The sequence below is a fragment of the Gymnodraco acuticeps genome, unplaced genomic scaffold (genome assembly GCF_902827175.1).
Source record: "Gymnodraco acuticeps unplaced genomic scaffold, fGymAcu1.1, whole genome shotgun sequence".
NCBI lineage: Eukaryota > Metazoa > Chordata > Actinopteri > Perciformes > Bathydraconidae > Gymnodraco > Gymnodraco acuticeps.
The window spans coordinates 1083258-1099348 of record NW_022990501.1 but is presented as its reverse complement, the minus strand read 5'-3'; the positions used below and the strand labels follow the sequence as shown (position 1 = coordinate 1099348).

General features: G+C 40.4%; 2 protein-coding genes across 2 annotated transcripts; one reads left to right on the top strand and one right to left on the bottom strand.

The window, feature by feature from the left end:
• The first annotated feature begins 635 nt into the window (after positions 1-635).
• Positions 636-5044, top strand: tmem88a (transmembrane protein 88 a). Its single transcript, XM_034226711.1, has 3 exons — positions 636-1124; positions 2247-2555; positions 3639-5044. Exons 2-3 carry the CDS (start codon positions 2247-2249, stop codon positions 3924-3926), a joined length of 597 nt encoding a protein of 198 aa, XP_034082602.1. The 5' UTR covers positions 636-1124; the 3' UTR covers positions 3927-5044.
• A 265-nt stretch (positions 5045-5309) lies between these two features.
• Positions 5310-15879, bottom strand: pcolcea (procollagen C-endopeptidase enhancer a). The gene is made up of 9 exons (XM_034226710.1): positions 15750-15879; positions 8835-8943; positions 8487-8745; positions 7523-7647; positions 7268-7404; positions 6399-6703; positions 6228-6305; positions 5762-5932; positions 5310-5662 (listed from the first exon to the last, which is right to left on the bottom strand). The coding sequence occupies exons 1-9, from the start codon at positions 15836-15838 to the stop codon at positions 5532-5534; spliced, it is 1404 nt and encodes a 467-aa protein (XP_034082601.1). The 5' UTR covers positions 15839-15879; the 3' UTR covers positions 5310-5531.
• Positions 15880-16091: the final 212 nt, after the last annotated feature.

Sequence of the window (16091 nt, the reverse complement as noted above, 5' to 3'; positions counted from 1 at the left end):
GGGTCAATACTCTCCAGCAGCCCTGCCTTTCCCTAAGCCTTCTGAATGACAGGGTTTGTGATTCTTGGAGTATTTGAGTAGTCTAATTGTTCACACCCTTTTTCAGAACAGTATAGTATGACTATAGCATGGCCTCAGAGATGGATTACTGAGCAGGTCTACCCCCCCCAGCCTTCCCCTACAAAATGTCACTTAAAGACACATCCACGACGAGTAAAGAAACTCAATTGACCCAAAAGAAACATCAAACTACTTAAAAACTGCAAAAGGACACACAGAGACTCACTGAATGTAAAAAGCAAGACTCCAAAAGAGACGCCAAAAGAATACAAAAAGGCGCAAAAGACAAAAATAATTGCTGACTGTTCCTTGTACCTAATGGAACAGTCAGTCTTAGCAACTCATTGAGTTTACTGGCAGATTGTCAGCTTTTGTTTCATGAATATGAAATATAAATCCAGCTCTTCTTGTTTAGAATTTCAAAAACCACCTTATCAGTTTTTTGACAGTGGAGTAGAGAAAGTGAGTAAGGGTGCAAAGTGTTGGGGATTGGACAGCATACCCTGACTCCTCTAATCTCTCCAAATAAACACTCTTCCTCCCTCCCCCTGGTTCCAGGGGTTATCACAGAGCCCCTCCACTGCTCCCCTGCCCAGACCCCTTCAGCAGCCACTAACACAGCACAGCCTGCTCTCTGTGCATCAGAGGCAACACAGGATACACGCTCACACACACACACACACTCATAAACACTTACGCACTCAATCATATCTCAAACTGGAGTCGGAGTGAGGAAACAGAATGTCAGGGAAGGAAGCGCTGAAGCCAGTGGGAAAGCAGAATTTTCCTCAAGTATTCAGAGCTCTTTTCTGACCCAGTCAACAGGAGGTCTCAGGAAGACATCTGGGTTCACAAGAGCGGGCAAATACCTCAGGGTGGTTTTTAGGAAATATTCCAGAACACTAAAAGGATTGTAGATTTAGTTGAGTAAGTTCACTCTCAAGACCTGGATTTTTGAAAAAGAGAAGCCATACATCAGGAGGACATTCTTTAAATTCTCTTTGTCTATTAGCATTAAACGCTCTCCAGGTTCTTCAGAGTCCCATCACCAGATCTAACGCACAGTGAGTACAACAAGCTCCATCTAAATGTTATTACAACCATGTAAAGGAAAAATGCTATCCTGACCCTGATGAAAAGGACTTTTGTTCTATAATGAATGCAGTACAACATCCTATTGAAACAACTGGCATATGTTTCTTCACTTAAGTTGAGATTGTTGAGAGTTAGTTTGGATTTCCTTAAATTGATCTGGAAATAAGAAGGCTGCTTTAAGGACGTCATCGAAAGGCTAGTGTTTGAGCTGATCCATGGTTAAGGGAAGACTTTGTGACATACAGGCACAAACAGAATTTATACAAGTATTTTAAACAATATTAAAGTATTTAAAAACTGAAGTTGAAAGAAGGTTTTCATGAGATATTGTCACAAACAAGTAATCAGATGATAGAAGGAGTGTACAAATGAGAAGAACTGTACTTTACTTTGAATGATGTTGAAAGACAGACTAAAAGGACTGACTGGTTGTAAAACGTGTTCACATGGTACTTGGCAGAACATCAATAGCTGCTAACACACTTGAGATTAGAAGGAAATGGTGGAACTTGCCCCTGTGGTTTTCTCATCACTGAGTTGACAAACAGAGTGAATTGAGACACAGACTTTTAAACTTTTACCTTATCTATCAGTAATGTGTTAAAAACAAATGTACTAAATCCTTTGCTCTTGGAACATTAAAGTCATAACATTGTTCTGACACTCAAATGACTGATTCATGGAATTGTGTTAGTTTCGCAGCTGTGCATTGTTCTTGGTCGTGGTTATCCTGGCGTTTAGAGGTGGGGTCAGCGGAGAACCATTTCCTCGCACTTAGAGCTGTGTTTAGTTATTTAGCTGAGTTATCTGTGTTGACTTTCCACACCTCTCAGCACATTATTTAAGGAACATTCTTTTAGCATGTCCCTTGATTTCAGTGGTTGATGAATTGGAGGATTTTAATACAGAAAATAGACAAACTATTTAATGGATATGATTTTTCAACAAAGTGCAGAACACTTGGCACTCTACTAAAAACACAGCATCTCTCTACATTGTGAAATGAAAAGACCAGTTTATGCAGACTTCCAATGCTAACAGCAGGATAAATGAAAGCAATCCATACTAACACAAATGTGTTTTCTCTTCAGATGAGCCTATCACGAAACGGGACGTTGGAGAAGAATGCGTCCGAGCCGCCCCAGTCTGAGCGGGGCTCCCCCTCCAGAGCGGGGTCAGGGGTCGTGGTGCCGCCCCCATACTCTCTGGGCGGCACTGAGGCAGCTGACACCCCTCTGGAGTTAAGGGGCTCTTTGGACTGCTGGGCGTGCTCGGTGCTGGTCACTGCACAGAATCTGATCATCGCTCTGATCAATGGCGGGCTGGCCAGCGTCATCTTCGGCATCATCCTCACCCCTTCTCTAGTCATGATCATATTCGGCTTCCTCTGCCACTCCACGGTAACAATCTACTGTCTGCTGCCATTTTATTATTGCAACCTAGCGCTGTGTCCAAATTCCTTACTATGTCCTAATAGTATAAACTCATAATAAAATGTGTCACAATGAAAGTTAAATTGGCCCTATGTTGATTTGTGGGGGTTTCCTTTTCCGGGAGTGTGTTATATATATGTTGTTGTGCATGTAAATGGTCTGCAAAGGCTACAATACCAAATATCTCCCACACACTCCCCCCCCCCCCCCCCCCCCCCCCCCCTGCCTGAAACTCCTCCATTGGACTCCTTTTTTACTTCCATAACATAGTGACAACACTATACAAAACTTGCGCTTCTATTGGCTAGCGCTCCAACAAATTGTATGCTAAGGGAAGGGACATCTCTAAGTGTTTGACCAATCAGAGCTGGGCTCTGCTTTCAGACAGAGGGTGAAAAGAGGTGCTGCAGCACAGGCAGTATGAGGAAAATAAAGAGCTATTTGAAGGAACATTACAGCATGGAGACATGTCACAGTAGAGGCACAAAATACAAATAACCCTAACCCTGAAATTGAGCATAATAGGGCCACTTTAATATACCAGGAATCTTTAGTGCAGCAAAGGATTAATTTTAGACTGACAGTCAAACTGTGACTTGCAATCAAACTGCAGAAGAAAAAGAAAAAATGTTTTCCCAGACATTTGATACTGTTTTCTCAGAGTTATCTGGATCATCCTGCCACTTCATTGTTTATTATCTTTGCAGCTGTGACTGAGCTGCTCTAGTTCCTGTGTGAATATTTGATTACTTACCTTTCCAACGAACACTTGCATCGTGTTCCCCATGTGACGGTGTAAACATTTGTTACACACACGCATACACACGCACACACACGCGCGCGCGCGCACGCACAGAACAACCTAGGGTGAAAATATGGTTTAAGTTTACATTTAGGTTATGGTTAGGGTTACGGTTATTCTTCAACAAATTCGTTTAAATCAATTGAATGTCCACTAAAGTGATGGAAACAAGACCTGTATGTGTGTATTCCTCGATGTTTGCACCATGTCACTCCTAACTCCTTCCCTTCCTTCCTTCTTGCCCTCAGGTGCAGCCCCACGGCACTTCTCTGTACTGCTCAGACATCCTGGATGACGGGGGCTGCGTGGCTCTGCTGGTTGTGGGCTTCCTGCTGCTCACCCCCCTGCTCGTCCTGGCTCTCGCAGCCTTCTGTCGCCTCGCCCGACACCTCCAGCTGGGGATGTGTTTTATTCCCTACAGCCGAGCCGTCTACAAGAACCTGCCGGCCTCCCGCCACAGGAGGGCCGATGCAGGGGGCTGCTGCGGCCAGCAGGGGGCTTCAGAGAGGGAGGGGAAGGGGAGTGTATGGGTGTAGGAACACACAGGAGGATTGGATATGGTTGTAATATGCATCCCACTTAAATAATGAGGGTGGCCTGGCTTTCTTTGTTTGTTTTTTTACCTATTTGCCTCTTGTTTTGTATCATGTTGTACAAAGCCATCATATTTCGTTGGTAGTTTTGAACTCAATGTGGCTCTTTGTTAACAATGAAATGTATTGAATGTATTTTATACCTTTTTACAATAAAGTGTCAGTCGACTTGCAAACTGAAACAGGATGGACTGTGAATTTAGAAGTTTAAAGTTTAAAGAAGCATGATAAACATTAAACAACATTTTGGGGGGACAGATGGGACATTTGCTTAATGCCCACCCTCCCCCAGCTTAAAATGTGTTCCTGTTACCAACGTTGAGACAAAAAGACCCTGCACCCATGCTGAAAACAGTAACGAAGTTTCAGATTTGTGTCCAATGTAAACTGAACTGGAGTGGCATCCGAATGTAAAGGCAAAGCATGTTTTTATGATCTTATCATTTGAATCCAAAGACCTTTGTTCGACAATGTTGTTTCAGCTTTTCTTTAGCTGCCAAACACATGTTGCCTATTCTCCAATGTCTGAGTTACAAGCTACTGTTGGTCTTCATGTTGTAGGTACATGTTATCTGGTCTTTTAGTTATCATTTCTTTATGTACACTGCTTTGAGTTCTACTTAGAAGTGCAGTATATTAGCAGATACATCACACGTCATGTTAACAATTTGGTCCTATTTAACTTTCTTTAAAACTGTTATTAGATCATCATTTTTTGAAAGTTATACTACATGTCTAGATTTTGAATTAATTTTTTGAATTAATTTGTGACCTTCATCTACCTCTACTGGTCATTTTTAGTAATTGCATATGTTTTCCATTTCTTTACAATGCATTGACAAAAAATATTTTCATGATAATGAATCTTCTTAATGTAAAAAGACCCTCAGAGTTAAATAGCTTTTCTTAGCATCATCTTGGAACGACAATCAATAATGTGTTCTGTTCTGCTTTAGCCATTATTGTTATGAAGAGGCGAGTCTGGCCCTTTGTGTTTGTTTGTTTGTTTGTTATCAGTGTAGAAATGGTAATTAGATATAAATACACATGTGGATACACAATTTGATGATGTTTTTGACATTTCTGTTTATTCAATAAGGAGTATCTTAATGTAAAAAAGTATGCACTTTTATATATTTGAATAATTACATAATCAATAACGTCCATATGAGATGTGACCCCCTCAATGGTAGACCGGTCGTTTCTAGAAGAAAGTTGAATTAGCAATACAGTAGCTTAGTTTGAGTGTAATACACTTTAAATCCACTAGGTGGGATCAGACACACAGCGAGAGCTAGAATTACAAAAAAGTATGCAGCCAAACCATTTGAAAGATATATAAAAACCTTTATTCATAGAATTTACCAAGGTAGGTTAGGTGTGGCAGGTGTTTGCATACAAAACAAATGTGTATTCTTTTAAAATGGTGGATACAAACTGTAGTTATGTGTATCAGTAATACTGTGCTTTAGTTGATCTGTATTTCACATTGTAATGTCTGGTGTTTGACATGTCATCTGAATCCCCAGCCTCCACATGTGGGTGAGGTTAACATGGTTGGTTGTTGATATTCATTAATAGTCTGTGATGTGAGGCTTTGTATGGAGCTGTGAATGCGCCGGGTTCCAGGGTACCACGTCCTTCTCCATCCACTTGACCCATGATAATGTAGCTGCCACCTGTTGAAACAGAAGAAACCGTAAAAAAAGGTAGGTTATATATTTTGAGGGTAAATGGAATTGCTATTAAACTGTTTAGTGTTTTTGAATTCAACATACCTTTGCGGAGCAATGGGCACTTCTTGCACTGGGACACCAGTTTAACCGACATGGTTTCTCCCACTTGTGTGATTATCAGTCGACCTGCTTTGTAGGCCTTAGTGAGGGAGATTGTGACCACAAGAGTCCTTCGGGGCCCCGGGGCCAGAGAGGTCACCTTCCCAGTTATCACTGCAAAAAGAGCGCTCAGTCAGAATTTCTGATTGGTTTCTTCTTGCTATCTGAACAGTATGAAATTGACCACATTATTATTAATGTATACTTAAGTATTAAGATGTATCCATTATTTTATTTGTATTATTATTATTACTATTATTATTATTTCATTTCGGATTTGTCAACTGTTATGTAGTTAATGTATGTACTTAGATGTGTTTATTTTGTTATGTATGCTTTGTGAATAATTTCTTAAAATGCAGAAAAAAAGAAACTGAATAAAATAAATAAAATAAAATAAGAAGCTTACAAAATTCACTTGCACAGAAACTGGTCTTGATGGTTCCTTCTCTCTTGCAGGCTTTGGCACAGACAGGGTTTTGAGGGACTGGAACAATTAAGAAAGAATATAAAATGTCCTTTAGATATACATCTTCTGCAAATTAAAACACAAGTATGGCGACCACAAAACTTCACTCACCAGGCCTCTTTCCATTTGGTCTTGTGACAGGGACCCCTCTGTTGCCTTCTCCACGGCCCCTCGTGGGCTTCACTGGTTTGGTTGCCTCTGTGGGCACATATTTGGGTGGTGGTGCCGTAGCGACAGGTGCAGCCGGTTTTACAGCAGGTTTTGGGGGGATGGACCTGGTGCCCGCTCCTGAGTCGGATGTTGGTACCTGAGTACCAGGTGGGACGCTGGTGTATTCAGCAAAGAATCCATCCGATGTCACACTTTGGTCAGACACAAATTGAACCAGTAGCACATTGCTGCTGGTGATGATGGGCCTGGATATAAACAGAAAGGAGGTGAGGTAGAAGTTAAAGGAATACTTAACACACAATATTATAATTAATTTGTTCAATTACTCAACCCATATTACCAAGTAAATAAAACATTGTTTTTCTGGCATTCATGGTGAATAAAACAAAGACAAGTATTGAAGAGATGAAGAAAATGTGGGTCGCGTTTAACAGCAAAGCTATATAAAAAATGCAGAGGTTTAAAAGTGAGTATATGACTGGATGAATGACTTGTAACATACTGCAAGAGTTTTGTTAATGTTTGTAAACTGATTTTTTAAAAGATATTTCTTGTTGTCAAATTTGGTGCCCGTTTGTTTCAATTCATCAAGAGTTGTCCCAGTATTTTAATTCATAGTATATCATGGAAACAATTTTGATTAAAAAAAAATGTCTTCAAGAGTCTCAGATCAATTGCCCTTAACCAACAAAAGAGCAAATAGTTATTTATAATAACAAATAGTTTTTTTTGTAGGTAAAGTATTCCATCAAGAGAAGTCGATCAAAAAGCTTTAAGCCAACAAACATCTTTAGTAATCTGTCACTCACTGTGGGGCCCGATCTCCACAGTATTTCCCGATCAGCCGTGAATCATCTTTCTCTCCACCGTTAAAGAAGGCCACATAGTCAAACCGACAATAGGAATCACCCTCCAGGACAAACTTACCAAACGTAACCTGGATTACCTGGTAAATAAAAAGAACAAGATACAGAACTTCAAATAATCACTTGAACAGTTGTTGTCCAAGATGGTTGTGTAAAGACTTTGGGAAAGGATCTGTTGGGAGTGAAAGTGCTGCGGACCATGTCAGGCTCCACAGTGATGAGCCAGGAGCAGCTGGTCCCTGCAGGGTACTTGCTGTTGGGCCAGTTGGGCGTCTTGATCTCTCCCTTGGCCTTCGTTATCTTCCCCCCACAGAACTGATGGTCTGAAACAAGTCATACACTCTCTGTAAGAATAATGACTCAAGAGGAAGTAGACTTTAAGAAGTATAGAAACGAGTAATTTTCTCCCTACTTATGCCTTTTTTTGCATATATTTGACATATTTTACCTATGTCATGTTATCTATACTTTACTATGTCGTTTTTTGTGATATTTTCAACATTATATTCTATGTGGATTTTTTGTGATATTTTCGCCATACTATTTATTTTTTTGCGATATTTTTGACATACAAAACTGTTGTTTTTTCTGATATTTTCGACATATTTTTTACTATGATTTTTTTTATAATTAAGACATACTATACTATGACGAATTTTTCATACTTTCGACATACAATACTGTGTCATTTTTTAAATATTTTCGACATACAATACTATTTCATTTTTAGTTATATTCCCGATATTCTATACTATGAAGTTTTGTTTATATATTTCGACATACTCTACTATGTCCTTTTTAATATTTTCGACATACTATATACTTTGTCGATTTTCTTTTATATTTTCAAAATACTATACTTATCGTTTTTCTGATATTTTCGACAGACTATACCATATCATTTTTTGTGATATTTTCAACATGCTATACTATGTTGTTTAATGTTCATTAAAGAGTCTTAGTTCATATAGAATGTCATAAAGAAATATTCTTTGTTGTATAAGAGTTAGTGAAAAAGTGACGGTAAAATTACACAGTATAATTTGCAGTGGATATTTTACTTAAAAGTCATAGGATATAAAATATGTCATGACAAAGACCACAAAAGTGTTATAGATTAGTAAACCTCTAAAAAGTATTCAAAATAATTCTGACCACATACCATCTACATATGGTTTGGCTCCACTGAAGTAGGCCACAAACCCTCTGCCCTGCGTCGCCTCATCAGACCCCATCTCTAGCATCATGTTGTTTGTGGTGGAAATAAGAGCGCCAGGACGGAAAGTTCCACAAAAGCGGCCTAGTTTTTGCACCAGGTTGGACTGGCCATTGTAGACATCCAGATAGTCGTAGCGACATTGAGAATCAGCCTCCAGGTCAAATATTCGGAAAGTGAGCATGACTACAGTTCCCTCTGGGACCTGTAAAACAAAGACATTGTAGTCTATATGAGTCAGATGCTGGAAGGAAGGAGTCAGTATTTAGACATGTTGCAGGGTGACTGACTCACGGTGATACGCCAGGTACATTTACTGTTGGGTTTGTAAAAGCTTGGGAACCCCTCACTGCCAACAAAGCCTGAGTCTGAGACCAGGTCCCCCCCACAGTGGAACACAGGCCTGTGATGAAGGAAACACAGAGGTAGAAAATAGCATGGGCAGTTCTAACAGCATTGTAGGTCAATGACACAATAACACATGTGCACAAACCCAGAGTCTCTTTAAACTCCCACAGATCATTTTTGACTGACTTCCTTTAGCAGTTCTACTACTAGAGCTATTTTAGGAGTTACTGGAAAACTGAGTGTACTTAAGGTCAAGTACATAACAATTGTTCATTATCTGACGGCTGATCACAAGTTAATAACACTAACAGGGCGTTGCTGCTACATTTATTGTTGATTTCCATGAATTAAACGTAGCTTAAGCAAGGAGAATCAAAAAGAAAATAAGCATAGTCAACCCAACATCAAGCTATTTGTGTCAACAATTGAGCTCTGTACAGAATGTTTGATTAAGATGATTTATTAAAGACACCCTGTTTGCTTCTGGGGGTTTCCCCTTTCCTTTAGTGTGTTATATCGGTTTGTGTGCATGTAAATAGTCTGCAAAGGCTCAAATCTGCCTGAAACGCCTCCATTGGACTCCTTTGTTTACTTCTGTAACATAGTGACATCACTATGCAACACTCCTGCTTCCATTGGCTAGCTCTTCGTCACATTATACTGATAGGCTAAGGGGCGGGACATCCCTAACTGAGCCAGCCAGCTAACAAATCAGAGCAGACTGGGCTCTGGTTTCAGACAGAGGGTGAAAAGAGGTGCTGCAGCACAGGCAGTATGAGAACAATAAAGAGCTTTTTGAACATTAAATCATGGAGACATGTCACAGTAGAGACACAAAATACAATTATGAACCTGAAAATGAAAATAATGGGGCCCCTTTAACATGGACTCTTATTCCCTAGCTCATATTTAATTCTAAATCAGAAAAATATTACAGCCTTAAACAAAATATGTAAGGCCTCACTTTATTTGAAAAGTCACATGATGATGCTGACTGTTAAAATAAATAAATGAGTCACTATCAAATAAACAGCTTATGAAAAAATGGTGTTGTGTTTTATATAGGAGTTGCCATACATGTGATAGCTTGCGAGCCACATGCTTTGGTTTATTACAGCTGTTGTCAGCTGGCTGATTCAGTGTTAGCTCTGCAGCATTTTGTTTGAATGTTTCCCATAGAAGCAACTCTGTAAAGAACATAATGACATATACGTGTTTTCTATTGTTGCCTCGATTTCAGTCTACAGCTGGCAATAACATTTTACAGCTGACAAACTGATCCAACAACGTCATTGTGCTACTTTCTCTAGTAGCTGTTGGAGGACTTGTTTATTCTATGATCTTGACACGGACCACTATTGCGGTAAGCATGTTGTAACTTCCGGTTGTTGTAATCTTCGGGTATCCCGTGTGCCTGTTCTGTTGCTGATAGCTTATTATCTTAATTTAATCGATCGTTTTAAAACTCTTGATCACGGCAACTGCCTGACGTTGTAATCACACGTTACTACAGCTTAAGCACTCACAACTCTCCTTCTCTTAGCGACTGTAACTCCACAGTTGCCTACACTCTTTTCGGGTTTGCTAAGGGTAGCTACTTTAGCTTGATAGCTAGCCATGGCTCTTTCCCCACCCTCGGGTGCTATTTCCTGCTCTAACTGTCTCATGTTTGGTTACTTCCCTACCTCCTTTACTGGTACCGGTACATGTGTTAAATGTAGTATAGTTGTTAGGTTGGAGGCGGGAATCATAGCCATAGAAGCCCGGCTCCGCATCTTAGAAAGTAACTCAGCTACAGTAAAGCCCATGTTAGCCGGTGCGGAACGGCAAAAGCTAGCTCCTATTAGCCGTCCCCCGGCAACTCCCGAGCAGCAGGGAGACTGGGTGACTGTTCAGAAGGGGCATAACGCGAAACCCGCAGGTCCCCACCAACCCGTTCACGTATCTAACAGATATTCCCCACTCAGCGAGACACCCGCTGAGAAGCCAACTCTGGTTATTGGTAGCTCTATTATGAGACACGTGAATTTAGAGACCAAAGCCTCCACAGTCACATGCATTCCGGGGGCCAGAGCGGGCGACGTTGAGGCGCATCTTAAACTGCTGGCTAAAAATAAACGTAAATACAGTAGGATTGTTATTCACGTCGGTGGTAATGATGTTCGTGTACGCCAATCAGAATGCACCAAACTTAATGTGGAGTCGGTGTGTAGTTATGCTAAAACTATGTCGGACACCGTAATCTTCTCTGGTCCCCTCCCCAATCTGATCAATGATGACATGTATAGCCGCATGTCATCATTTCAGCGCTGGTTGTCTTGGTGGTGCCCAGCAAACAATGTGGGCTTCGTAAATAATTGGACAGCCTTCTGGGGAAAACCTGGTCTGATTAAGAGAGACGGCATTCATCCTACTTTGGAAGGTGCAAATCTCATTTCGGCAAACATTTCAGGGTTTTGTGGACTTAATCCATGACAAACTGGAGTTGAGACCAGGAGGCGGAGTCGCAGTCTTACACGCTTCTCTGCGCTCTCTCCTAGGCAGTCATCCATAGGAATCCCAAACCCAATAAAATACCCAATATTAGCGGTGTGTGTGTCTGCCCAAGGACAATTTAAGGTAAAACCTAATAGAGGTGTCATACATAATAACCTAATAAAAGTAAATGTAACAACTAGGGCCTACTACAGTGCAACAAAACAGGAATATTAAATGTGGTCTCTTAAACATAAGATCTCTAGCATCTAAAGCAATATTGGTAAATGATTTAATATCAGATTATAATATATATATGCTGTCTCACTGAAACTTGGTTGAGACATGAAGAATATGTCAGCATAAATGAGGCCACTCCACCCAGCCATATCAATACTCATATTGCCCGAGGCACGGGCCGAGGAGGTGGAGTTGCAGCAATCTTTGACTCAAGTTTACTTATCAATACTAAACCAAAATTAAATTATACCTCCTTTGAAAGTCTCGTTTTTAGTCTTACGCATCCGATCTGGAAAACTTTGCAGCCAATCTTATTTGTTACTGTGTACCGTGCACCAGGTCCTTATTCAGAATTCTTATCAGAATTCTCTGAGTTTTTATCAACTTTGGTACTTAAAACAGATAAAGTAATTATCGTAGGTGACTTTAATATTCATGTTGACGATGATAAAAATAGCCTTACTGTTGCATTTAACTCTATCTTAGATTCTGTTGGTTTTTGTCAGAGTGTAAATAAACCAACCCACTGCTATAATCACACTCTCGACCTTGTTCTGACTTATGGTATTAAAATTGAGCAACTATTAGTTGAACCGCATAATCCTGCTTTATCCGACCATTTCTTAGTAACTTTTGAAGTACTGTTACTAGACTACAAAGCATTAGTCAAAAGCTCCTGCAGCAGAAACCTATCTGTTAGTGCTATAGCCAAATTTAAGGAAGAGATTCCACCAATACTTAACTCGATAGCATGTCTGCATGTAAGGGAGGAAACTTATACAAAATGTACACCACCCCAAATTGATCATGTTGTTTGATAGTGCTCCAGATGCGCTGCGAATAAAATTAGACTCTGTTGCTCCTTTGAAAAAGAAGAAAATAAAACAACATAGATTAGCTCCATGGCATAATGCCGAAACCCGCAAAATAAAGCAAAAGTCGAGACAACTTGAAAGGATATGGCGTTCCACTAAACTTGAAGAATCTCGTTTAATTTGGCATATTACTCGCAATGAATATAAGAAAGCACTGCGTAAAGCGAGAGCAGCCTACTACTCTTCATTAATAGATGAGAATAATAATAATGCAAGATTTCTTTTCAGCACTGTAGCCAGGCTGACAGAAAGCCACAGCTCGATTGAGCCTTCTATTCCCATAGCACTCAGTAGTAATGATTTTATGTGCTTTTTTAACGATAAAATTGTTACTCTTAGAAACAAAATTAATGACCTCTTGCCTTTGACCAGTATAGTGTTATCAACAGCTCCCGGAAACCTAAGTTCTAATATTACACTAGATAGTAAACTAGAATGCTTTTCAGCCATAAACCTTGAACAATTAAATTCAATGATTCTCTCTTCTAAACCATCAACGTGTATGTTAGACCCAATTCCAACTAAGCTGTTGAAGGAAGTTTTTTCATTAATTAGCACTTCTTTGTTAAATATTATGAATATGTCTTTATTATCAGGCTATGTTCCACAATCATTCAAAATCGCAGTGATAAAACCGCTTCTTAAAAAGCACAACCTCGATCCAGAGGTTTTAGCCAATTATAGACCTATTTCTAATCTTCCGGTCCTCTCAAAAATTCTTGAGAAAGCGGTCGCAAAACAGTTGTGTGATTACTTAAAAAACAATGATTTATTTGAAGATTTTCAGTCTGGCTTTAGAACACATCATAGCACAGAGACAGCTCTGGTTAAAGTCACAAATGACATTCGAATAGCCTCTGACAAGGGACGTGTCTCTATTCTTGTTTTGCTCGATCTCAGTGCTGCATTTGATACTATCGACCATGATATCTTATTGCAAAGACTAGAGCACTTAGTTGGCATACAGGGAAATGCTTTAGGCTGGTTTAGGTCCTATCTATCTGAACGCTCTCAGTTTGTACGTGTCAACGATGAATCTTCCACGCAAACCAAAGTTAGCCATGGAGTGCCACAGGGCTCAGTGCTCGGACCTATTTTGTTCACATTATATATGCTTCCGGCAATATTATAAGGAATCATTCTGTAAATTTTCATTGTAATGCGGATGATACTCAACTATATTTATCAATCAAGCCTGATGAAATTAATCATCTAAATAAAATTCAAGACTGCCTCAAGGACTTAAAAACATGGATGACCTTAAACTTTTTGATGTTAAACATGACCAAAACTGAAGTTATTGTACTTGGCCCAAAGAATCTACGAAACAAATTATCTAAGGATATACTAACTATGGATGGCATTAATTTGGCCTCCAGTGAGACTGTAAGGAATCTTGGTGTTATATTTGATCAGGATTGATCCTTTAACGCCCACATAAAATCAATTTCAAGGACCGCCTACTTCCATCTACGTAACATTGCAAAAATCAGGCATATCTTGCCTCAAAACGATGCAGAGAAACTAGTCCATGCATTTGTTACTTCAAGGCTGGATTATTGTAACTCTTTATTATCAGGGTGTACCAAGAAGTCAGTCAAGTCGCTTCAGCTGATTCAAAATGCTGCAGCTCGTGTACTAACCAGAGTTAGGAAAAGGGACCACATTACTCCTGTTCTGGCTGCCTTACACTGGCTCCCTATAGAACACAGGATAGAATTTAAAATTCTTCTTCTCGCCTACAAAGCCCTTAATGGGCAGGCGCCATCTTACCTTAAAGAACTCATACTGTCCTACTAGGGCATTGCGTTCCAAGAATGCAGGGTTGTTGGTTGTTCCTAGAGTCTCTAAAAGTACAATGGGAGCCAGAGCCTTTTCTTATCAAGCTCCACATTTGTGGAATCAGCTTCCAGTTTGTGTTCGGGCGGCAGACACCCTATCCGTTTTTAAGAGTGCGCTTAAGACCTTCCTTTTTGATACAGCTTATAGTTAGGGCTGATTAGATTCAGCCCCTAGTTTTGCTGATATAGGCTTAGTTTGTCGGGGGACATCTTACTTCTTCCTTCTCTCTGTCTATACCTGTGTACTCTCATGTTCCGATTAACCCAGCTTCCCCAAATGTATTTCTTTTTGGTGTCTATATACGCTGGGATCCGGAGTCATGGATGATCCTGCGCTCCTGTGTCCTGCATCGCGAGCCCTGGATCTTGAATCGTGGCTGTGGTCCTGGATCATAGGTCCTGGATGGATATCCTTGTGGATTCATCTTCCTATTATACACACATGCATTTCCAAACATTTGGACTACCTATGTTGCAAATGTATTATCTTTTCAATTTACACACGGCATCTATTGCATGTCTGTCTGTCCTGGGAGAGGGATCCCTCCTCTGTTGCTCTCCCTGAGGTTTCTCACATTTTTCTCTTTAAACTGTGGGTTTTCTCTGGAAGTTTTTCCTTGTACGATGTGAGGGTCTAAGGACAGAGGGTGTCGTATTGTCATACTGATATTCTGTACAAACTGTAAAGTCCACTGAGACAAATGTAACATTTGTGATATTGGGCTATATAAATAAACATTGATTGATTGATTGACTGTTGCTTTCCAAACATTCACAGAGCTCACTGACTTTCAAAACATGAACATTCCTATAACAGGCTGTTGCAGGCAGGGATGCGAAAAGCCCATCTATGAGCCAACAAAGAATATGCCTGTTATTGTAAAATGTTATTTCTTCATGTTCAAATATTCAGAAAAAATAATGTGGTCTATATTACTGTCATATTACTCATGACATTTCACAAGAAGCAACAAGGTTACATTGACATCCCCCATCCTGAAGTAGTAAACATGTGGTTGCAGTGGAACAACATGCTTCCCACAAGCTCAGGCAGCAGAACCCCAGCAAAGTCAGACGCCTGCTGATTAAAGTGAAAATGTCCACAGCGAATGATTCGACCCCACAGGCACAACCACAAACATTCACATATGTAGCGGCTGAGCCACTGCAGACTCAGCATGCCTCACATCACGAGCCAAAAACCAACAGGACAGACTCTGTGCCCAATCAAACAGTGAAGTGGAAAGAATTTGCAGACAAAGACAGGAAGGAATTCACAGTGTTTCAGTCCTGACACTGCTGGCTGTTGTGAAGCTGATTAGCTGATTTCTCAAGCTAAGAAAAGTAGCCTTTCCTAAAGTATTTAAAACAAAGATTAATTAATTAAAGCTGACACTGTCCATGAGACATTCCTGAAGCCTCGTCCTCACCTGGTGTAGTTGCTCTGCTGAGCCCGGGTCCATCCTAAACTCAGAGACAGGAACAGGCAGAGACCCCAGATGCAGTCCACATTCACCATGATGCAGCGTTCACAAAAAGCCAAGCAGACTGTTGCACAAATAAGGGGATGGTAGCAGGAGGCAAGAGGAGTCAGATAAGAGGGGGGGGGGGGGGGGGGGGGTGGGGAGGCTTTGCTTGTTCGGGATAGGCGGAGAGTATGAAGGAGGGGGGGAGAGAGTTCTAGAATGGATGAAGAAATGGACAGAGATGCTGAGCGGACGACAGCAGTGACAGAGAGGCACAAGGGGAGGGGGGAGCAAAGGCTATAATTA